We start from the raw sequence: 22,985 nt of genomic DNA, 5'->3' as shown, positions 1-22,985 counted from the left end.
GTATTATGGTCCGGTGGCATTGCGATTAATTGCATACATTTTTAACACGTTATTTTTGGTAAAATTAATCGCACTGAATTAATGCGTTAAATCGACAGCCCTAATAATTATACATATTATATACTCTGCACCCATCTACTGAGGTATTTACATTCCTTGCATTTGAACATCATATTTACGGGCAAATTGGCATAATTGTTTTTAGACATTTCCGTTGACTTAAAGAATTGTAAGTTGTAAGTCCCACGAAGGATACACCTCATGCATCCTTTTCTGAAACGAGACAGCCTTGATGACTTATGCAGCTGACAAATGCGACCACCGGAGGACGCAGTCTTCCAAACGAGACACAGTCAATGTTTTCAGCAACCATTGGGATTGTAGTATTCTCAACACAGTTTAATTTTTTTTTTACCTGTTTACAGTAAATACATTCCGCAGAATTATTTCCCCTCACAAAATGACCAACTATTTTCCAATTAAGCCAACTGCCGATTAAGGTATTTGAATCCACACACATCAAAACTGTTGAGAATATTTAGCTCATTTTCAAGATCATTACCAGGCCCATACAAAATCTGCACACATCGATTTCCGACAAAGTTCCTGCAGAGTTCACAAATTTTGGCTCATCATCCACCAATAGTATTTCTGTTGATTTCATATTTTAGCTAAGTTATAAGTGCTTTCAGCAGCCGTAATAATGTAGTACTCTCAACTCGTTGAACATGTTTTAAGTGTTTAAATATATTCCAAAGATTTCCCCAAAAACAATCAGCTTGGAAATTTCGAAAATGTTTTCCGCTTCTGTTTGGGCCTGATCGTAACCCATCTATCATTTACAGCTTCTTTTCTCTTACTCCTTCACCCTCTTTCTCAGTATCAGGCCTCAGGCAGACCTGCAGGCTTCTTGTTAAACTACAGTGAACTTGCGGATTGAAATACAACTCTACAATTAAGTGACATTATTCTCCCCTGCATCGGGATGCATAAAACTAAACTTAGCAGATCAGTGGCATTGATTCTGTCCACGCAAGTGTTTATTTCATAACATAAACTTAAGCCACAGAACATCCCTCAATGTCACTGACCAGCTTTGTTCTTTTGACTCTTGTTGTCACATTTCCTGCAGCTGGACTCCCTAGTGCTTGCGGGCGGTGCAGGTTGGATCTGTGCCTGCAGGCAATCTCACTAGAAACGACCTGCCAATTCAAGAAGCATGCCAGTCTCCCAGCCTCTCTCTAACTCAAGCCTAGGAAACGCAGCCAATAACATCACCCATTGCGTGATTGCGTCGCATTGAAAGAGGCTGTTATGAGAGTAGTTGGGGAGCAGCTAAACATTAACAAGTTGCGTGACTAGCCGCTCTCTCTCCTTGCAGGGCCTGTCCAGACTCATACACTGGAGGGCAAGAATGGAAAACCAAACCCAAAACATTCAATAGAAACATGTTGTGTTCACTGTATATTGAAAAGTAATTCAAGATGGCTGACCTCTGTATGTCCTTTGTTTCTGTTTTGCATTATGGTTCTCTCTTACTTTGGTTGCCCAATCCTGGCATTTTTTATTTTTTTTCATATGCCAGAATTATTGTGGTAGTGTAGCGTGTCTGTGTAGCTCCCTGTGGTGTTTCTATGAATAATTATGAGAGCTTGTGAGGAATTTTTTGTCAGCGACGATGAATTTATTCCAGGGTGCTGGAAATATCCCTCTTTATTTCTTGGGTGATATGCAGGCGGAGGAAATGATATGGTGCTGTGAAGCTGTGATTATACTCTCAGTGGCATATTAAACCAGGGCTCATTTTGTACACACCGCTTAATCCATACAGTGTTTTCCGACTCCTCCGAGAGAGCCGATCTGCTGATGTGTGCAGTCCTGCATGGATCAAGGATGCTCTTAGGAAAATACATTAATTTGGAAGTTTATTATGATCTGCACGTTTTGGACCCTTTCAACTTTCACATCCACAAAGTGACCAAACATGAAAGCTTTTAATATCCCCAGCACACAGGGGCATTGAAAACGTGTGTCACCTTCTCTTCTCTGATTCTCTTCTTTTCTCATCTCACCTTGTTTGGCTCATCCTATCACTCCTTGTCTCATCGTTTCTCATAATGTCTCATCTCATTTCATCTCTTATTAGCCACTTTTCCACTCGAGGACCAGGACCTCGAGCCATAAGACCAAAACCGATCTGTGCCAATAGCCCTGCAGCATTACCCTAAAACCCAGCCTTAATACACTGCTTTGATGCCAACGTCACAGCCCATTTCACAAGCAAAAGGGAAGTTGCTGTTATCTTGTTATCTAGAAAATTTAGTTTTTATCAGATGTAAACATTATTTAGCTAGCAAGATAAATTATCGAGAACAACTCACCAACTGTAACTGCCATGATGTTCCGAGGGGTCTCTCCACTAACAGAGGGACGATGTCCAAGCACACCGTATATGAAAGTTCACCAAACCATGGAAACGAATTTCTTTGGGCACTGCTTTGTCCATTATGCATTTAAATGAATTTGTACTGTGTCTGTATTTTATTAATTGTTTTGCTGAACCTGTACCGTTTTGCGCTGGATACATATCATGACAAGTTCAGCAAAACTCTGCCTTTGACATTGAACCCGCCTCAATCCCTGGGTTGGCCTTGTTTGGCCCAAGGGTAATCAGCAGGCAAAAGGCCATTGGCCCCAAGACAGCCCAGAGGAGGCACAATGAAGTCCCTGTGACAGAGGCAACACAACTGGCCCTGGCATGCACAAGCACTAGTTTCCACTACCGGGCCAAATGTGGGCAGGCATGCACAAGCCTACCCTCATTTGGCCCGGAAGTGGAAACGCAGCTATTGTCTCCTTTTTTATCTGGTATATTCTCTTTTCTCATCTCGTGCTGTCTCTCTACTTGTCTCATCTGTTCCAGTTTAATTTCTTCTCTTCTTGTCTTATCTCATCTTGTCACACCTTCTCTTCTGTTCTATTCCCCATTTCTCATCTTGTCCCATCTCATGTTGTCTTGTCTCATCTGTTCCATTCTCTTTTTTTCACGTCTCTTCTACTCTAATCTTCTCATCTAATTTTCTCTCCTTTTTGTCTTGTCGCACCTCATCTCTCCATCTTTGTTGCATAGTTTCACCATGTCTCTTTCTCGTCTCATCTCTTCTCATCTTGTCTCATCTCTTCATGTCTTATCATGCCTTGTCTCATTCTCCTCATCTGTTCTGTTCTTCTTTTCTCATCTTGTCTTATCTCTCTTCTTATCGTCTTATTTTCTTTCATTTTCTTGTCTTGTCTGTTCTATTCTCTACTTTTCAAATCTCCCCTACTCACTTCATGTCTATTTTGGCTCTCCTTATCTCTTTCTAGCCTTGTTCCTCTTGTCTGGTCTCATCTGTTCTAGTCTCATTTGGTCTCTCCTCTTCTCATCACGTCTCTTCTTGTCATATCTCATTCTTTTCTCTTTTCTTATTTTTTCATCTTACCTTTTCTATTCTTCACTTCTTGTCTCATTTTGTCTTTCCTTCTCTTCTTGTCTCACTCATCTGTCCTTTTCTTTTCTAGGCTGTTCAACTCTCATCTCATTCTGTCTCATCTAACCTCTTTACCTCATCTTGTCATCTCTATTATTGTCTCATTGATCATTGAGCTATTGATCACATTATGGCAAAGCACGACAGCCCAGGTTTCCTTGCAGACAGACTGTAGAAAGGGTCAGGGTCTATGGCAGCAACACCAGAGCATCTCTCTTGCTCTCAAGACTGTAGATTGTATTTCATTTGGAGAACTTCCTCAACCCACTTCCCATTAAACTAATCAGTTGAGAACTGATCAATCAAAAGCTAATCAATAACAGCAGGCTGGTGCAGGCAGCATATGCATATTACAGTAAGGAAGCAGGTGTGCTGAGCCGCTAATTGCACAAATGTCAATACTGTATATGTGCGAGTTGTGGTTAGAAGGCATTCGGGAGGTGTTTCAGGCCTGTCTCTCTCTCTTTGCCAAGCTGTTTGTTGTCTCCATGTAAATTGTTTATATCCGTTCAGGCTTTGCTGGCATGAATAATTTGTGGCTTTATAAATATTTGACTTTACACATCTCATTAATATGCACAAATGATTGTCTCTCCAGGACACGACCCCAACCACACAGCACACAGACCTCTGGAAAAACTTTCCCCCTGCTATTCTGTCAAATTCTGTCATTCTCTACTTCCTCTTTGCCAGGCACAACAAACACAGTCAAACTCATTTACTCAACCCAAACACACAATTAAAGGCCCTACGTGCATAGTATTTTTTCTGTGTTGGAGGATTTCATATTGAAGAAGGGTTCATCCCCCCACCTTTTAAATAGACAATAGGCATAGGTTTACCACGGTTAAGTTACCGTTTTTTGCTACTTGCTATTGCAATTTAGAAGTAGGTGGTCTTAAGGGGAGGTTCACTCTCATTCAATAGAGCATTTGATTGGACAAAAATGTGTGTATGCCCATGCCATCAATGTTTTTGGTCAGCTTTCCTTGAAGAGAGTTCTAAGAGTTCATTTAGTCAACCTTTAGGAGCACTCTAACATATCGATAAGCCTTAAAGCTAACACGCATGGACTTAAATTCCTACATTTTTATACCATTTTTGATGTTCTGTTTAGGGTCTAAAGGCGTGGTGAAATTTACCTTCGCACGGTAAAATGTCGTAGGCAGAATATAGTCATCTCAATAGGTTCTGCACAATCATGGATTTCACAATGGATTTCAAGTTTTGTGAACTTTACAGGTGAATTTGTCGTGTTGACCAATAGGAAGTTGTTTGGTTTGGCAGTAACCTCTGTGTGGTCGGTGCTTCACACACAGCTAAACTGAATATTCTCAGTGGACAAGGATATCATTTTAGCAGCAAGTTTCTTATATCATCACTCTCCAAGAGTTTAAAGTGCAGCATTAAATAGAAGCTGCTTGTTATTTTGTTTCTTACTGGTTTCACACATGCTCAACATTCGCCCATTCTTCGTCCACGTAATTTCGCTGTGTAAATATGGCTGCACCTTAAGAGACCCAAGCCCATTTTAATAGCTTGAAAAACACGCTTAATTTTAAGTATCAGTTTGATACCTCATATTGACCACAAACAGCAAAACGAAACATTACTAGAATGGATAACTTTACTTGCTTTATGATACAATAGATAGTTATAGCTTTAATAATATTTGCAAACTAGGTTTTGATTAGGTCAGAGGAATATATTTAAGGAATTTGAAGGAAACATAAGATGACTAATATAGACATTTTGAGATGACTAATATTATTTTAATAATCACATCATTGGGCTTGCTTGGACCCAAACAAAGAACCAGTAAAGTAAATCTCAACTGAACATGAAAGTTAATGACACGCAGATTACATCCTAGACACAGTGAAAACATATGATCATTTACAGTATATTGGTGGGTATGCCAACAGCTCAATGTGGATTTCCAATTTCCTGGTGTCACTCTCCAGCCCATCTCTGTCTGTTTTTTGACCTTCCACTCAGTGACAGATTTTCAATCATGGGTATTGGCTGCCAAATGCACACAGCACACACACACACACACACACACACACACACACACACACACACACACACTGAATGATCTGTTGAGAGTGAACCTGAACATATAAACACTGAAATCTGTCTTTCTACACAGCAAATCCCGACAGAGGTCATGCACAAGGAAATAATTATAAGTAGTGCATGAAAAGTGTTGACGTCCATATGTGTGTGCTGCAGGTAACATCTATATCAGTGCAGTACAGGAGGTGTGTGTCCTCTGTGCCAGCGATGGGGTGGCGTGAACTGACGATTGACCTGCTGCTACTGCTTCTGCTGGCAGTGACCCACCTGGAGACTTTGAGCTTTCCTGAAGACAACATCCCGCTAGACATTGTGGACAGACACTGTAAGAGGCAGCAGACATGTGCACTTTCACACTGATACTAAGTTGTCCACATCTAGAGAACATCTTTTTCAGTCAGAACTAGGGGTGGGCTGGATAACTAAAACAGAGTAATGGTATACATCATGAAATCAACCACAAATTTTTGTTTCATAACCATGTAGTTTAAAAAAATGAAACATACTCCCCTTGATGGGGTCCAAGTCTTTTAAAATAGCGTATATACCTGTGACTGCACATCAGTTGAAATCTTAACCTGGTCTCATAGAATCATGTTACTAAACCTAGGTCTACATATTTGCAAAATGATTTTCACCTGCCTCTTTGAACAAAAAGAACACTAGAGGCACTACAACAATGACTTTTATTCACTTTCACACAAATAATGAGTAAAACGGCAGATTATCAGTTCATAAACTCCTACTTTTCGCCGTTATCTTATGACGTCTCAGCATTTTTACCCGCATGACTTGTAAGGCGATACATTTTAACGTTTGCATTTCATAATCAACTATATTTATAGTATATACTTTCATCCCGCCCAGCCCTAGTGTGAATCAATGCAGTGTTATAAACAAGTTCTTTAAAAGAGATGTAAAGTCTGTAGTCACTGCATTAGCATTGCTGCGTTCTGCAGTGAGAAAACACCCCAGTATGCTGACGCTGCAGTGCTTGTCATCATTGCAGAAGCTGCTGGTGTGATATTCATTACTTTAGTAGACTTTTTTCAGGGCAGTTTAACATGCAGTTGCCACAGTCGTTCAATACCGGCATCGATCTCTGCTGACGCTAATACTGAATAACGGCACATCTGATTGTTCTGCAGATGCTCGACAGTACCCGGTGTTCCGAGGACGCCCATCAGGCAACGAATCTCAGCATAGACTGGAGTTTCAGCTCATGACACAAATACATGATACGCTGTTCATAGCAGGCAGGTAAGTCAGAATTGAGACCTTCGACGGTTTGACCTGTTCAGAACACTCAGACTAACTGCAAAAACAAACAAAAAAACAAATCTCTCTCTTAATCTGTATTTTTGCCTTATTTTCCAATAAAAATGTCCTTAAAACAAGACATATTTTACTTATTTTCCCCCAGTTTTAAGCACTAAATTTAGTTCGTTTTATGCTCTAAATGAGAAACAAATATTTGCTAATGGGGTAAGATATATATTCTCCAAGAGTCAAATCTTCTCATAAGTAGTTTTGCTCCTCTAATAAATGTACAGTATCTTGTTTGAAGGATGTTCAGCTATTTTTACTGGGAAAACAAGACAAATACTGATTAAGAAAATATTTGGTTTCAGTGCGGTTAAGGTTAGTAGAACTGCGCATGTGTGTGTTAGTGTAGTCTAAACTGTTTTTCTCTCTTGCAGGGACCAGGTTTATTTAGTGAGTTTGAGAGAGTCCTACAGGAACGAGATTATCCCGTACAGGGTGGGTCCTCAACTAAAAACATTTACAACTAACAACATGGATTTACAACTAAAACATTCATATAACGACATGTCATAACCAGGTGTGACACAATAAAGCATCAAGTGTTATATCCTATCTCTTTCATGTTAATGTGAGTTTCTGCTCTAACCAGCCAGGACAAGGCATGTTGACAGCCACTAGGGTTCTGTTTTTTTCACACAGGGTAGCCCCGCCCACAGCAAAATTGTATTAAATAGCCATTTTTATTTGTATTTATTTTATTTTTATGCATCAAAAACACATGTTAAAATAAAGAAACCTTCAAAATTCGAATTAAACTTTATATAAAATTTTTAAATATATAACAAAAGTCCTACAGGGGCAACAGAAACTGATGAAGCAGCAAAATCTCATTAAATAGTTATACATTTGTTCCCCATTTTTGGGGGATGTAGAAATGCATCAATATTCTGCTGTAAAAAATAACATTAAGAGACCACTGCAAAATGTACTATTTTTAAGTATGTGTTTGAGTAAAAATTTTGTATCTATAAAGTACTGGCAACATTTCTCCCAAATTCCAAATAAAACATTTTTAATAAAAAAGATATATACAAAAAATAGCACAAAAATGTATATATACATTTTATTTTTTACTTTATACAGTACATATGAGATATCTATTTTCTGATATATTTTTGCCCATTTTTATATATTTTAAAATACATCATACAACATATTAAGAAAGATATGTTTGCCATATGGGCAGAAAAGTTACTTGTCATCTCACGCCTGGTTAGAACATGGTATACATTTTGAAGTTAATGTTTAAGACTGTGTTGGAGATAATCTATGTGTAACAGTGATTGTGTGATGTCACAGAAACTGACGTGGCGGTCTGGACAGGCTGACAGAGAGACGTGCGCCATGAAGGGAAAACACAGAGTGAGTCCATCACCTCTTCAACATAAATCTGACGCAGCTGTTTACAGTCCTGAAACATCCATAAATCTCACTGTTGTCTTCCTCGCAGGACGACTGCCATAACTTCATTAAAGTCCTGGTTCCGAGAAATGACGATCTGGTGTTCATATGTGGAACAAATGGTTTTAACCCCATGTGCCGCTACTACAGAGTAAGTCGCACTGTTTATAAGGGCTACGTGTCTGTGCATGTCTTTCTCCATTGTTTTACTCTTAATAAGTGACTCGTTAATGGGAACACTTTTACAATGCAATAAAGATGAGGACTTCGTATCTCCCTTTCTCTTTCTATCTCTATCTCCATATTTTATTTAGTTGGACAACCTGGAGTTTGATGGGGAAGAAATCAGCGGGTTGGCCCGTTGCCCGTTTGATGCCAAGCAGACGAACGTTGCCCTGTTTGCTGGTATGAGTGCTGTCACGATAATGAGGAGGGTGATGAATAACTTTGCCACGAATTCAAAAGGTTTTGGATAAAATTAACGCTCCAATGAGATCCTAGAATGGTGTTACGCATAAATCAGCAACTGCGCAAGCTTCACGTTTTCAAGCCAGCTAGTTTACAAACAGGAACGGCACAACCTGGTGTGAATTAGTTCAGTGTGAGGTCACGTGTGCATCTGAATTTGTCTGTACGGGCAACACAACGTAACAGAATCACTTTCTTAATCAGTATTTTTGTCTTGTTTTCCAGTAAATAGATCTAAACATCCTTAAAACAAGATAAGATATTAAGGGTTTTAATGTTGTCAGAGAGGATATATCTTGAACTAAGTTTATTTGTATTACCCCATTGACAAATTATTTTTTATTATTTACACCACGAGTGAGTATTTGCCATGAACTACATTTTTAATCAAAACCGGATTGGTTTTTATAGTTACATGAGTGTGTTTTAAGATCATATATGTGTATGTGTTATAGATGGTAAGCTGTACTCTGCTACGGTGGCGGACTTCCTGGCCAGTGATGCCGTCATATATCGTAGCATGGGAGACGGCTCTGCCCTCCGCACCATCAAATATGACTCCAAGTGGTTAAAAGGTACAACAACTTCCGCTTATCTGCTGTGTGTACATACTAGCTTACATTTTCTATCACTGTATTTTCACAATATTAGTTGTGTAATTTGGATTATCCACCCCTGTGGGCGCACATTCATTGAATAATATGCTAATGCAACCTAAACCTGTTTACAATGGAAGTGCCCCTCTGTGACACAGTTTGGAGAGTAGGCTATAGTTTTCTGATTTAAATAGCATGGCAGAAATAACAAGGTATAATGGGGTAATAGTATTTCATACATCCATGTTATATACCGCCATATTGCCCATCCCTACCAGCTGTATCGTTTTTATGCTAGCATTGCTAAACCTGCTATACCCAGTTGATATCTGAAATATAACCCCTTGTTATCTTAAAGAGTGGTGGTGGTGTAGTGGGCTAAAGCGCATAACCGTTAATCAGAAGGTTATCTTATCGCTGGTCCGATCCCCACAGCCACCACCATTGTGTCCTTGAGCAAGGCACTTAACTCCCTGTAATAAGTGCACTGTAAGTCGCTGGCTTGTGAGCGAGCGGAACATACTGTAGACCTTATTCACTGTAGCACAATCTTTGATTTTTGGTGGTAATGAAAACAAGGTTGTGAGAGATAGATTTATCGCCTCTTCAGTGTCATGCACTGTATAAAGCTATCATAAAGCTCCTAGATTACATCTAATTTTCCACAACTCTTGTTGTCTGGAGTTTCTTATCTACTGAAATTTCTTGGTAAGATTTTTTTTCAGTGTTTTATCAGCAGAACGATCCAAAAACACTTTAAACAACCGTACAACCCATTAAAGAGACTGGACATCTATCTCTAACAGCCCTTGTCATTCCCGTCATAAATCAAAGATGGCGCTGCTGTGAATAAGGTCAACAGTGGGTGTTGTTGTAAAATCCAGCTTCCTGTGGCACAATCTAGGTCAACAGTCAGCCCACTCCACTCAGCCAACAAAAACGCATCAAAATTGAACTTGGGGTCATTACTGGAGATGCTAATGCTTTCGTTTTCTCACTTTCTCAGAGCCACATTTCCTTCATGCTGTGGATTATGGGGATTACGTCTACTTTTTCTTCAGAGAAATCGCAGCAGAACACAACAACCTGGGGAAGGTATAACTCGCACAAACAAAACACAACTAAATTGGGGAGGCTAACCTTCACAAGAATACACACGGACACTCCTTACAAAAATGTAACATGGCAGTACAATGGCATAGTGATGGTGACACGCTGTAATAATACCTGGTACTTTGAAATACAGTGGGCCCAAAAAATATTTGAACACTTAAAAATGTGGACACTTAAAAACATATGAATTTGGTGGGGTTAGATGACAAAATATTAAACCAAAAAACAAAGTGGCGTCTGTAAACAAAAGATGCCAGGGCTTTTCTCAGAACAGGACAGTATAGCAATCAGACACGTTAAGGCGTTCAAATTTGATCACATATCTGCATATTTGAAATCATTCATTACCTCTGGACAATATTAACCGTAGTTAATATTGCAGTTAGCACCTGCATTGAAGGGAGGTTTTACAGGAGTAAATTATTAAACTGGTTACAGTACACAAATTCAAGCCCTCTAGCACACTGCAGTTTTGTTCTATCATAGAGAAAGAGCAATTCTTGCGTAAATTTAGATCAATCTGGGCTGCTGGGGGAGAGATCTCAGAGATGCTGAGTATTTCTCCCTATTTTCTCTCACTGCAGGCGGTTTACTCCAGAGTGGCTCGGATCTGTAAAAATGACATGGGAGGGTCTCAGCGGGTGCTGGAAAAGCACTGGACGTCTTTTGTTAAGGCGCGCCTGAACTGCTCTGTTCCTGGAGAATCGTTTTTCTACTTTGATGTTCTTCAAGCCATTACTGATATCATCAACATTAACGGGGTGCCTTCTGTGGTGGGAGTTTTCACCACCCAGTTGAACAGGTAAAGGTTTACAACCCTTTTCACAAAATCTCCTCTTGCTTATAAACTAGCCTAAATTGGTTTTAGCTGGTCTATCTGAGTTTCCAAGCCTGGCCAAGATGGTTTTCAGATGGTCTAGCTGGTCTCATAGTCTTGACAAGTTGTTTTATTCTGGTCTAGCTGCTCTTCAACTGCTTTAGCTGGTCTCCCAGTCTTGAAAAAACTGGTTTAATCTGGGCCAACTGGCCTTCTAGTGTGGCCAAGCTGGTTTAGCTGGTCTAGTTGGTCTCCCAGTCTGACCAAGCTGGTGTAATCTGGTCTCCCAGTCTGTTCAAGCTAGTTAAAACTGTTATAGCTGGTCTCTCATTCTGGCCCAGCTGGTTTTAGAATGGGATTACATTTTCATTGGCAAACCAAAATTTCACTTGAGACCCTCCGCCTAAAACTTTTCCATGGGAGAGCCATGGCATTGTTCTTTCCCTTCTATCCACGACCCAGTAAGAATTGACCTGCAACCGACTTTTAGGTTGCGACCCACCAGTTGAGAAACACTGGTTTAGATGGTCTTCAGGTGGTCTAGCTGGTCTCCCAATCTGGCCAAACTAATTTAATCTTGTCTAGCTGGTCTCCTAGTCTGGAGAAATTGGTTGAATCTGGTCTCCTAGTATGTCCAAGCTGATTTAATCTGGTCTAACTGGTTTTCTAGTCTGGCCAAGCTGGTCTTCATCTCTCCTAGCTATTCTCCAAGACAAAAGCTGTTCTTCAGCTGGTCAAGCTGTTCCAGCTAAAAAGTGACCAGAGCTTATTTATAACTCAACAAACAGACCAACAAACCATCTTAGGCCAGTTTAATCTATTTTATCAGCATGGTGAAAACACAGAATGTTTCTTTTTCAGTATTCCAGGCTCTGCAGTGTGTGCATTCTCAATGGCAGATATTGAGAAAGTGTTCCAAGGACGTTTCAAAGAGCAAAAGACGGCAGATTCAGTGTGGACGCCATTTCCCGAGGATAAGCTGCCCAAGCCCAGGTTGGTGCACGGCACTAGCTCATGACAGGCTAATCATTCTCAGATTAATAATTTACAAGCGATAATTTGACATGTTGCATATTTAACCTGTGTGTGCAGTGGCCATATGGAGGCTGGTATAGATTTACAGGCATGTGCCACATGGCTTTTTGCCCTCCATCCCTCAACCTGAATGTGTGTGTGTGTGTGTGTGTGTGTGTGTGTGTGTGTGTGTGTGTGTGTGTGTGTGCTCGTGTGTGTGCTCGCGTGTGTTCAGACCCGGTTGCTGTGCGGGACATGGTTCAGCGGAGTCCTACAAAAATTCCATCGAGTTTCCAGATGAAACCCTTCAGTTCATCAAGTCCCACCCACTCATGGATGCCTCTGTCCCCTCCATCGGAGATGAACCTTGGTTCACCAAAACAAGAGTCAGGTATGGACACCGGGCACAGTGCCACGATTCAGTCTAGTCTCAAATTTACAAGGATTTAGAAGCTATAGACACCATAGTATTAGTGATTCCAGCACTTTCTTATGGAATTGTGATAGATCACGGCAAAGATTTAACCATTTAAAGCGCTATCCATAGAAATATACTTGAAAATGTGCCATGATTTCAGATTTGAATTGCAGTTTTCAAAATGAATTATATTTTAGCATATAGCACTATTAATTGCAGTTGTTTAGTGAGTTTATTTATAAACAAATAGTTGGTTAGTGGCCAATCAGAATCAGCCAGAATTTCCATATTGGTGCGTTCCTACGTTCAATTCAATGTAACAATTTACATAAGAACGGTTTTATTAAACATTTTGACAGAAATTTGTTCCGCTCGTGTTTCAGCAGTTATAAGTTTGCATGAATTTCACGTGTGAATCTCTAGACTTCTTGCAGATCTACAGTTACCATGTACACATGACGATTCTGTTAAATAAGCATAGAAGAAAACAACAATCAATGATTATAACCCTCCCAGTAGGTAGAGTTATTGGTGGTTTTGCATGCTAAACCAGAAACAAATGACTCACCTAATTTAACTGCTTCAGGTCTTGATGGATGTGCTGTGTTTCAACATGTTTTGTCCTTTACCAGATCAAGTTAAGCTGCTTTAATTCAGGTGTCACTTTGTAACTGAAATGTGGCCCCATTCTGTTTGTTTTTTCTTTATTTAATTATATGTAGGTACAGAGTGACAGCACTTGCAGTGGACAACACAGCAGGACCCCATAAGAATTACACAGTGGTCTTCATTGGCTCTGAGGCTGGCATTGTGCTGAAAGTTCTGGCAAAGACATCCCCGCTGTCTTTGAATGACAGCGTCCTACTGGAAGAGATAGACGTCTTCAACCAAGCCAAGTATGTTCTCATCCCATAATTATCTAAATGATCGATCTTTCTCTCAGCATCTTTAAACGGTGGGAAACTTATTTGTAGACATCAGAGTCATTTCATGAAGCAATCTTTGTGACCTTAATGAAAGTTTTGGATCCTCTGAGGTGAGATTAGATCTGTTTAATGTGGCAGCCTTTCACTTTCTCTCCATCTAACCCGCAGCCTGCATTTTTTAAATTCTCATTCTGCGGAACTGCCGAAGAAAGCTTTGACTGATAGATAGATCTGATAACATCCGATTATCTGTTCTTCACCGCCTCCTCACTCTGTTCTGCTTCCTCCAGGTGTTTATCCAGCAACGAGGACGATCGGCGAATTCTGTCCTTCCACCTGGATAAAGACTCGCACACGCTCTTTGTGGCATTTTCCAGCTGTGTGGTCAAAATACCTCTCAGCCGCTGTGAACGGCACAGTTCATGTCAAAAGTGAGTCCTGAATGCCACTTTACTAAGTGCCAACTTCATACCAAACTACTCTTACAAGTCTTTATGGCCAAATGTTCCAGTAAAATATCTTAACATTCTTAAAGGATAAGACTGTTCTTAATGGAGTGGTGTTGGCGTAGTGGCTAAAGCACAGGGCTGTTAATCAGAAGGTCCTTGGTTCGAACCCCACAGCCACCACCATTGTGCCCTTGAGCAAGGCACTTAACTCCAAGTTGTTCCAGGGGGATTTTCCCTGTAATAAGTGCTCTGTAAGTTGCTTTGGATAAAAGCGTCTGCCAAATGCATAAGTGTAAATGTAAGTGCTGCATCATAAGCAAAGACAGTGATGTGCTGTGGGCTTGTTATGGATTAATTTTGTCAGTTGGATCATCGTTAGGTTCTCAAGTCTTTAGAAACACTGGTCAGTATTGAAATTGCTTCATTTGACTTATCCCGCCTCCAAAGCACTTCAGAGGGACTAGATTCATTGAGATACTGACTAAGATATTGAGACATGTATTGAGAGAATATTGAATTGAACCCCATTTGACAAATTTTGTTCTTATTTTAAGCATAAATGTAACAAAACTGGAATGGGAAAAACATGGGTTAGGAAAAATAAACTTGTTTCAAGGTAATCTTTAAAATCAAATCATATTATTTGACACAATTTTTCCTCCTTAAGTAAATTTAGCTCATTCCTTCCTGTTGCAGGTCTTGCATTGCTTCTAGAGACCCATACTGTGGGTGGATTTTGCATGGATCCTGTGAGCGCATTCCTGCAGCTGTGGAGTAAGTCATTTGTGAACATGCTCAGATTTAATCTCGCTCTGTGATAGAGCTTTAATTTAAAGACAAAGTGAAATCAAAATTGACCCTATTTGCTTAATTCAGTTGGAAAAGTCTTATTACATAGCCAAATGAGGTTGTGAATGTCGTTTTATGTTTACTGTAAATATGCAACTGATATAAACTTGCATTCACCCTATTGTCTCTTCCTGTTTTTAGAACCAGTTATGAGCAAGATGTTGAATACGGCAACACCGCACACCTCGGCGATTGTCACGGTGAGCTCATCGAAATGTGCCCCTTTACGAAAATAACATTTGCTAGCAGTTCTCACATCAGTAACCCCCTCACAAACTCAGCTCAGAACAATTAACACACATACCGTATCACAAACATCCAACTAATTCCATGTGTCTTGACAAATAAAAACACACAAGCATATACACACTGCATAGATCTGAACATTACAGAAACACAAACCTGGAAGTGAAAGATTTAAAGATGAACAACTGTCATTATTTATTCACCATTTCCTTCCAAATTTCTATGCTGTTATTAATTAATAATTTTTTGGTGGAACACAAATGGAGTATTTTTTTAAGATTCTTTACACAACTCTTTTCCATACAATGCCTGTTCATAGTGACCACATCTGACCCATCACATATGGCAGGTTTGATGTCAGTCATCTTTGGTGTCGAGACACATGGGAACCAATGTTTTTTGATATAACCTGATGTTCACTGATTGTCAGTGAAGAATGACTTAAATCTCAGTCTGTTCCACACAAAATCGTATGGCTTCAGAAGTCTTCGTAATATAGCATAGAAATCGTATGGACTCGTTTTTGAATCCTTTTTGGAGCTTGACAGCCATGGTCACTATGAACTGTTGTTGTATGAAAAAGATCTGTATAAAGATTCTTCAAAAAGTCTCTTTGTGTATCATGGTAAAAATAATAGCATATGTGTTTTGAACAACATGGTACAGAGTAAATACAGCATTTTCGATTTCTGGGTGAACAATTCCTTGACACATCTTAAACCAGAGGAAAACAAACACTAATTTTCATTTTAAATCTTAATAAAGACAGCTTTAGATATATAATATATATATATATATATATTATAATTTCAAACTTTTATTTTTATTATTTTATACTGATTTCCTGTTCCTTTAATTCTTTTAGAATTTTTGGCCACTACATCAGCGCCAGATTTCAAATCATATGGCGACCCAACCTCTGGTTAGTTTCCTATATTGCACTGATTTCCTTTCTTGAGTTCAGCATTCTCCAAATCTCCTTTCTTCCTTTCTCCACTGCTGACACCTATCTTTAATCCTGTGCTCTTCATCACACCATCATCATCATTATTAGGAAAGGCACCTGATCTCTCCGTACCAGCTTGCTCATCATTTCATCCATTCTTTCTTTCTTTTCATGCATGAAAACTTGCTACTTCCGCCTTATCATCTCCCTCTACTATATTGTCGTCTCCCTATTCTATTAGAGATAGGATTTCATCCTTTCCCCCTTCTCAGGATTACATTTGCTTTACCTGAGTCTCTGTACTCCCATGGTACAAAACATGTATGACTTGCATTATGACTGTACTTACAAACTTACCTGCGCCAGTCCTATCAAAATGCACTAACCCCGATTATTACGGTGCACCTGTCATGGGCTCCCGTTCTTAACAGTTTGTTTGTCGCTACAGACATGGAGTTGCCATCCTCGTCAGTCACTGTGCCCGTGACATCTGAACCCATACAATCACCCCAAACCATCCCCACTCAGAGTACCCAACTATTTGGCTCACGGAAATTTGTGCTCCACGATGATTCAGCCACGTCACATTCTGTTGAGCCTTTCCCAGGTGTGCTGGAGGGTAAGGCCTTGACAGAGCATTTGGCGCTGCTGAATGGAATACTGTGTAATAGCTGCTACTAGCAATTCTAATCATTTAAGAGCGTGTTAAACTCTCTGCTAGCAGCCCATTCTTCAACAGAATTGCATGATTAGCAATTCTGTAGTCAGTCACACTGCATTAGTGAAGTAGAGATACTGACTCTAGGGAAATGCATGTGCACTTGAAAACTTCATTGAAGTCAGCATAATGGCTTGTGTTAATAAATCGTATTGAGATGAAACACGCAGCTATACTCAGATTCCATCAGCCTATAAAGCTTTTTTTTTATTTTACATACTCTTTTTTTCTGTTTTTGCTACTATGATTTGTTCTCCACCTTTATTTTCTGTATATTTTGGTTAAATGCATTTTTCTTATGGGATCTTTTGTTCAAACTGTCTGAATAAAATCAGATACATCTTCTAATTTAAACTTTTCTTTAACCTTTTTCTTTCTTTGCCCATTCTTTTGGGTTTTAGGACATCTACCAAAGGCCTTGCCTCTAAGCAACACTTTTAAGCACCTCTAAAGCAAAATAACTCACCGACTAACTCATTTGAATATCTGCGGACACTAACAAAACTCACCCTTGGGTACTAGACAAAGACTGAGAAAAAATCTCATGTAAAACACAACAAACTAACTCACCTGTTACTGCAACTCATATGCAATAAAATGTTCCCCCACACCCTCTTTACTAATTTGCATCCTGTATTAATACATTTGCAGGACAATGTAAAATCTTGCTTATTAGCTATTCTTTTCCAGAGAAATTGCAATTTCTTTAAAAGTTTGTAAAATGCTGCAAATAACAGTTGTTTGCTTTTTAATTGTAAAATTGTACCTTTTGGGGGAAGAGGACTTCTTGAGAGGCGGTTCTTGAGTGACAAATTGTGCAAGTGTGTGTAAGCATTTTCTTCCGGTTGTGTGTTGCAGGTGTGTGGGAAATACATGCAGGTGAATCTAACCAGATGGTACACATGAACGTCCTCATCACCTGTGTGTTTGCTGCGTTCCTGCTGGGTGCATTCATCGCCGGCATGGTCGTCTACTGTTATAAGGATGCCTTCCAACGCCCTCCACGCAAGATCCAAAAAGATGCAGAGTCAGCTCAGTCTTGCACAGATTCCACAGGCAGCTTTGCCAAGCTAAATGGTCTGTTTGACAGTCCTGTCAAAGAGTATCAACCCAATATAGATTCCCCCAAACTTTACACCGACCTCTTGAGCAATGGGAGGGAGGTGCCAACCACTGGAGACACCAAAACAATGCTCCTGAGCGGGCAGCCACCAGAACTAGCAGCGCTGCCTACCCCTGAGTCCACACCTGTGCTGCAACAAAAAGGTCTTCAGCCAATAAAGAACCAGTGGGAGAGAGCTCACGGAAAGCTAAGCGGCTCTCACAAAGATGGGCCACCAAAAAGCCCACAATACTTCCCCTCCAGCCCACCTCCTCATTCCACTGTCAGCAACGCCCACATTCCCAGTGCTGTGGTACTCCCCAATGCCACGCATGAGAACAGGGCCTCCTTCATTACCCCTGAAGGGCCACAAGCTGAGAAAAAGATCCACAATAGCAATCACCATTTTTCCAAATTGGGTCGTAAAGACCAACGGCGCTCTGTGGATGCCAGGAACACACTGAATGACCTCTTGAAGCACCTTAACGACAGCAGCCCCAAGGGATTAATGGTGGAGGTGCCCAAGTCCCGTCAGCACCTCATGCTAGAACCCATTGTGAGCCCAACAGAGGTCCCACCCAAAGTCCCAAGCCGAGAAGCCTCCTTGTACTCTCCCTCTTCCTCTTTACCCAGGAATAGCCCAACCATGAGACTGGACATTCCGACTACACCAACGTCTCCTACTGGTCAGATGGGAACTCTCGAGAGACAGCATTATCACCGCAGCTCATCCCAGCGGCACTCTATATCTTCGCCGCCCAAAGGCCAGCACTCACCCAGTGGGGCCATTGTGTCCCGACAGCCCAGCTTGAACAGAGGAGGGTACATGCCCTCAACTCCTACCCCGCCCACCAGACTGGACTCTCACGGGGTGCCGATGGATATGACGCCCTCCATATCCCGGCAGAATAGCTACAGTAGTCATGGATCTTTACCCCAAACCTCAATCAAACGGACAGCATCGCTAAAGCCCAGTGTGCCCCCCAAACCCAACGGCTTTGCACCACAGACTGCACAAATGAGGGCAGTGAACAAATACAGCTACTGAGAAGCTCAGCAGGATTTTACTCCATTATTGGACATTGGGAGTAAAAGAGTTTGGCCTAAGAGATATGCGGCGTGCCAGCCTCCGTTTTCATTGAAAGGAAAAGAATTGGAGGCCAGTGCTTCTGCTTCGAGTAGTTCTGCTAGTTCTCAATGACGTTGTACCATCACACTCAGTTTGAGAAACATGAAACTGATTCTGATCTTCAAGGCGGCAGGGTCACCTGAGGTCATAGTCACAGCTAATGTGCGGCATAAAGAAGCTGCATAGTTGCTGCAGCGTTCGTGGAGCGAATGCTCCTCCTGCACTGTTCTCCCAGTCAATGTGAAGTGTGGAAACAGGAAACATGGCTGTATCTGTCAGACTCTTTGGGAAATATGATATTCTTTCATGGATATCTCCCTAAATGACAGACCAAGTTAAATGGACGTGTTGCGTGTTGTGTGTCTGTGATTGATTAGTCTCTGGGCTAACCAGTATGCATTCATTGACCTTGTTTGTTCAATAAACTGAGAACAAGCTTGAGTCATCGCTGTCATAAAATTAAACCCCATTTATGGTGCATTAACTTCAGATGTGTTTTGATTCAGATTCCAGATATTAATTAAGTAATTTCTGTGTGCAAAAGAAATGTCCAAGTCTTCTATCTGGACAACTGATTTTAAAACTCACTGGGGAAAAGTGCCCTCAACATGTGTGCTGCTAAGTGTAGACGATAACGATGTTTAATGGACTCCAGTGTGATGTTCCATGCAGCAGTTTGGCTTGTCAAGCTGTCTCAAGCTTTTAAACCAATAGGCTCAGCACAGGATGATGTTGGTTAAATATACAATGTGCTGTTTGGTCACTCTAAGATCCAGAAAATCACAGAAACCCTTCTAATCTTATTGATCAACCTCTCTCCTTTTCCACATGCCAAACACTTCTGTTGAAGTTCTGTCTCGTTAAATAGTTTTTTCCTTTGACAATTTCTTGCGGTTAACACCATTCCATAGAGATTGCTTCTTGTTTATTTGGCAACCCTGTTGAAAAGACCATCTTTAATCAGTCAAAGGTGGATTGGGTACTGGTCTTAGCCTGTATTAGTCTTTCAGTTGGTCTAGATGGTCTCCCAGTCTGGCCATGCTTGAGTCCTTCTAACTGGTCAGCCAGCTGGTCTCCCTGCCTAGCTGACAAATGCCCAAAACCCCTATAAAACCATCAAACCAGACCAGCCTAACTAATGAAAATGGCCAGATAAGATCAGCAAACTACCTTAGCAAACAGCACATTCACCACTGTAAACCACTCCTCAGAATGGGCTCTGTGGCGACCCAACCTCAGTTATACATATAAGACTTTAATCTAGATTTTGCTTTACTCTGATGGTCCACATGCATTTTTTTAGAGAATTGAGGCTTCAATTTCAAAATAGGATAACAGTGCAATCACTGCAGTACCTACCAGTGTGTCCTGCAGTCATGCCATTGATAACATTATTGTATATACAACTATTTAAGTGTGGATTTTTCAAGGCAAGTTTACCTGGATCAGTGTATTTGTGTGCCTTATTAAGTCATGAGCGCTTGGTTTGGTTTTGGACATTTCTCAAAAACAAATGGTAGGATGGGGGCATGTAACCAAATATTCAATATTGGGGGAGAGCAGAGATACAATTTTATGCATCGAGAATTAAGAATGCTTTCCCCTCGGTTTCTATGGTTGTTACAAATCAAGATATGTCTAAACCCTCAGAATTATGTTCTTTTAAAGAAGTGAGTTCCAGAGGGAACATGAAAGTAAACAAAGATTATGATTATTACTTCTCTTTATTGCCATTTATTCTCATGCGTTTCTGGAAAGTGCTAATTTGCGATGATGAGATGCCATGTAATGAATGTATTATGATTCTAAGATGACTACAGCTGAATTTCAGCTCACGTTATTCCTCAACATTTCACTGGGTCAAATTCTGATAAGAGATGATGATATATGATTAGAGATTTGCAATTTGTTTTTTATTACTTGGGAGAATTTCAGTATATAAAGAAGATTGCCAGTTCAAGCCCAAAGCTTCATGTTTGTTTACATGTTCTGATTGTATTTGAGCAGCTGACCAGATGCTGACGTGTCATCACCTGCAAAGTTTATTATTAAAGGAGAGAGTGTTAATCCTGCACTCCAATTCAAATTGTCCTGTGTTGAGCTGCCTTGTATATTGCAATATAGATCTGCAATCTGATTTCAAGCCTTTACCGTTCAGTCAATACTCTGTGTGCAAAGAAACCAGACTGGTCTGCATTTTATTTTTATTACTGTGCAAACATTGACAGGTGGAATACAGGTTTTTCTTTTTTTTTTTTTCAGAATATTTTTATTATGTAGATATTGTAAAGCTGTACTGTGAAAGTGTAAATAATTACAGTCATTGTTTAAGAATATTTTTGTTGACTTTTTTAACATGGCATGTATAGTTGAAATAAAATATTACTGCACAGAAAATATAATTTTTATTATTCTTCTATATTACTAATATAATTTTTAGTTTATATATTTTTTACAGGATCTCATTCAGAGGTGGGTAGTAACGCGTTACATTTACTTGAGTAACTTTTTGGGGACAAATTTACTTTTAGAGTAGGTTCAAAAGTGAGTACTTTTTACTCTAACACAAGTCAATTTCTAATGAATAATTTTTTCTTTTACTTTTTTACAATGGGTGGCGTTACTGTCGTTACATTACTGGGTTTAATTTGAATGAATGTGTAATTTATTGAGAGATTATTGAATGGGACTTTTACGAGAGCGGAAGTTCACAGCTGCGCGCGATGAGCTCCCACTTCAATGATGAGACTGTCGCTCAAGTCATCACTGCTGCAGCATCAAACAATTCAAAGTGAAACACTTTCTTCGCTCCACACAGTGAAAAAAAGAATAGTTTTGTCATGCAATGCCTTCATTTAACACCAAGACAAGCTGATAATTCAATATTATAGTCACAGCTCCAACTTCAGGCAGCACGCGTTTTTCTGTGTAATGAGATGGTCATTTTCAGGGTGATTCTGTAACGGCTCTTATAAAATCAGTTTTAAGTGTAAATTTTTAAATCAGTGCAGCAATATATCAGTGTGCTTTGTCCTGCATGTCATAAGCAGTATTTATGCATTTACTCCGCGCCCTCGCTGGGGGTACAGGAAAATATCGCAGCTACTTTAGGCGGATTAACTGTATAAATCCATAAACATCCAAGTTGATTGCCATTCGCGTGATCGACAACTGGAGGGCGAACAGACAGCATTTCTGTGTGTTCACCGCGGGGCATGCGTGTGTGAGATGAGAGTGGCTGTGTCCGAAATCGTTCACTCATTCACTATTTCCTATATAGTGAATGGCAGTTAGTGCACTACAGCTGTGAGTGAACGAAATGAGTGAATTCTTACGAGAGTGTTGGAGCTCTGGGGCTGGTGCAGAAATGTCTCATATGAAATTTAAAATATTTGAGCCTTGTTATTCTTATTAGATAATATATTAATACAATAACTCTTCATTCTGTTTGTCATTTTTAATATATACTGTGTGTAAATATAGAGTAAACACATTTGATCAAATAAAGAGTAGTCCTACATTTTAAAATGTATCTGTATGTTTTGTCTCTATATATGTTATTATGTTATTTTAATAATTGACTACATTCGGGATTAAATAAAATATTGCAGGAGTGCAGGAAGCAGTAAACTCCTAGCTTGTATGTCTTCCTCATGGTGGATTGTGGGAAATTAACCGTCATCGAGAGTACTTGAAATGTACACTTGAAATTAGAGTGCATTGTGGGTAAGAATGAGTGAACAAAGTAGGCAACGAGTGGCTCAATTAGAATTCAGACACTCCTAAAAATAGCGAAAACTCGAAATGGAGCACTATATAGTGGATGGGGGTGTTTTCAGACACACGAGTGTTCCACGA

At 40.0% G+C, this 22,985-nt stretch overlaps 1 protein-coding gene across 5 annotated transcripts in view; it reads left to right on the top strand.

The window, feature by feature from the left end:
- The window catches only part of LOC127661425 (semaphorin-6D-like), a 28,843-nt gene extending 6,224 nt beyond the window's left edge, over positions 1–22,619 (top strand). The window contains exons 2-19 of one of the 5 annotated variants that reach the window (XM_052152127.1): positions 5,766–5,934; positions 6,758–6,869; positions 7,310–7,370; positions 8,235–8,297; positions 8,386–8,487; positions 8,651–8,741; positions 9,260–9,379; positions 10,407–10,495; positions 11,098–11,315; positions 12,192–12,323; positions 12,580–12,735; positions 13,485–13,658; positions 13,979–14,119; positions 14,834–14,911; positions 15,128–15,186; positions 16,098–16,154; positions 16,627–16,785; positions 17,755–22,619. In XM_052152127.1, the coding sequence (XP_052008087.1) occupies positions 5,817–5,934; positions 6,758–6,869; positions 7,310–7,370; positions 8,235–8,297; positions 8,386–8,487; positions 8,651–8,741; positions 9,260–9,379; positions 10,407–10,495; positions 11,098–11,315; positions 12,192–12,323; positions 12,580–12,735; positions 13,485–13,658; positions 13,979–14,119; positions 14,834–14,911; positions 15,128–15,186; positions 16,098–16,154; positions 16,627–16,785; positions 17,755–19,046 (3,222 nt within the window). In that variant the 5' untranslated portion in view covers positions 5,766–5,816 and the 3' untranslated portion in view covers positions 19,047–22,619. Of the gene's footprint in view, positions 1–5,765; positions 5,935–6,757; positions 6,870–7,309; positions 7,371–8,234; positions 8,298–8,385; positions 8,488–8,650; positions 8,742–9,259; positions 9,380–10,406; positions 10,496–11,097; positions 11,316–12,191; positions 12,324–12,579; positions 12,736–13,484; positions 13,659–13,978; positions 14,120–14,833; positions 14,912–15,127; positions 15,187–16,097; positions 16,155–16,626; positions 16,798–17,754 lie in introns of all 5 variants that reach the window. The other 4 variants (XM_052152126.1, XM_052152125.1, XM_052152128.1 and 1 more) reach the window with 4 other exon arrangements.
- The last annotated feature ends 366 nt before the right edge of the window (positions 22,620–22,985 follow it).

Source organism: Xyrauchen texanus, chromosome 21, assembly GCF_025860055.1.
Source record: "Xyrauchen texanus isolate HMW12.3.18 chromosome 21, RBS_HiC_50CHRs, whole genome shotgun sequence".
Taxonomy (NCBI): Eukaryota; Metazoa; Chordata; class Actinopteri; order Cypriniformes; family Catostomidae; genus Xyrauchen; species Xyrauchen texanus.
The sequence above is the reverse complement of the archived record's forward strand: the minus strand, read 5'-3'. Positions and strand labels throughout refer to the sequence as shown.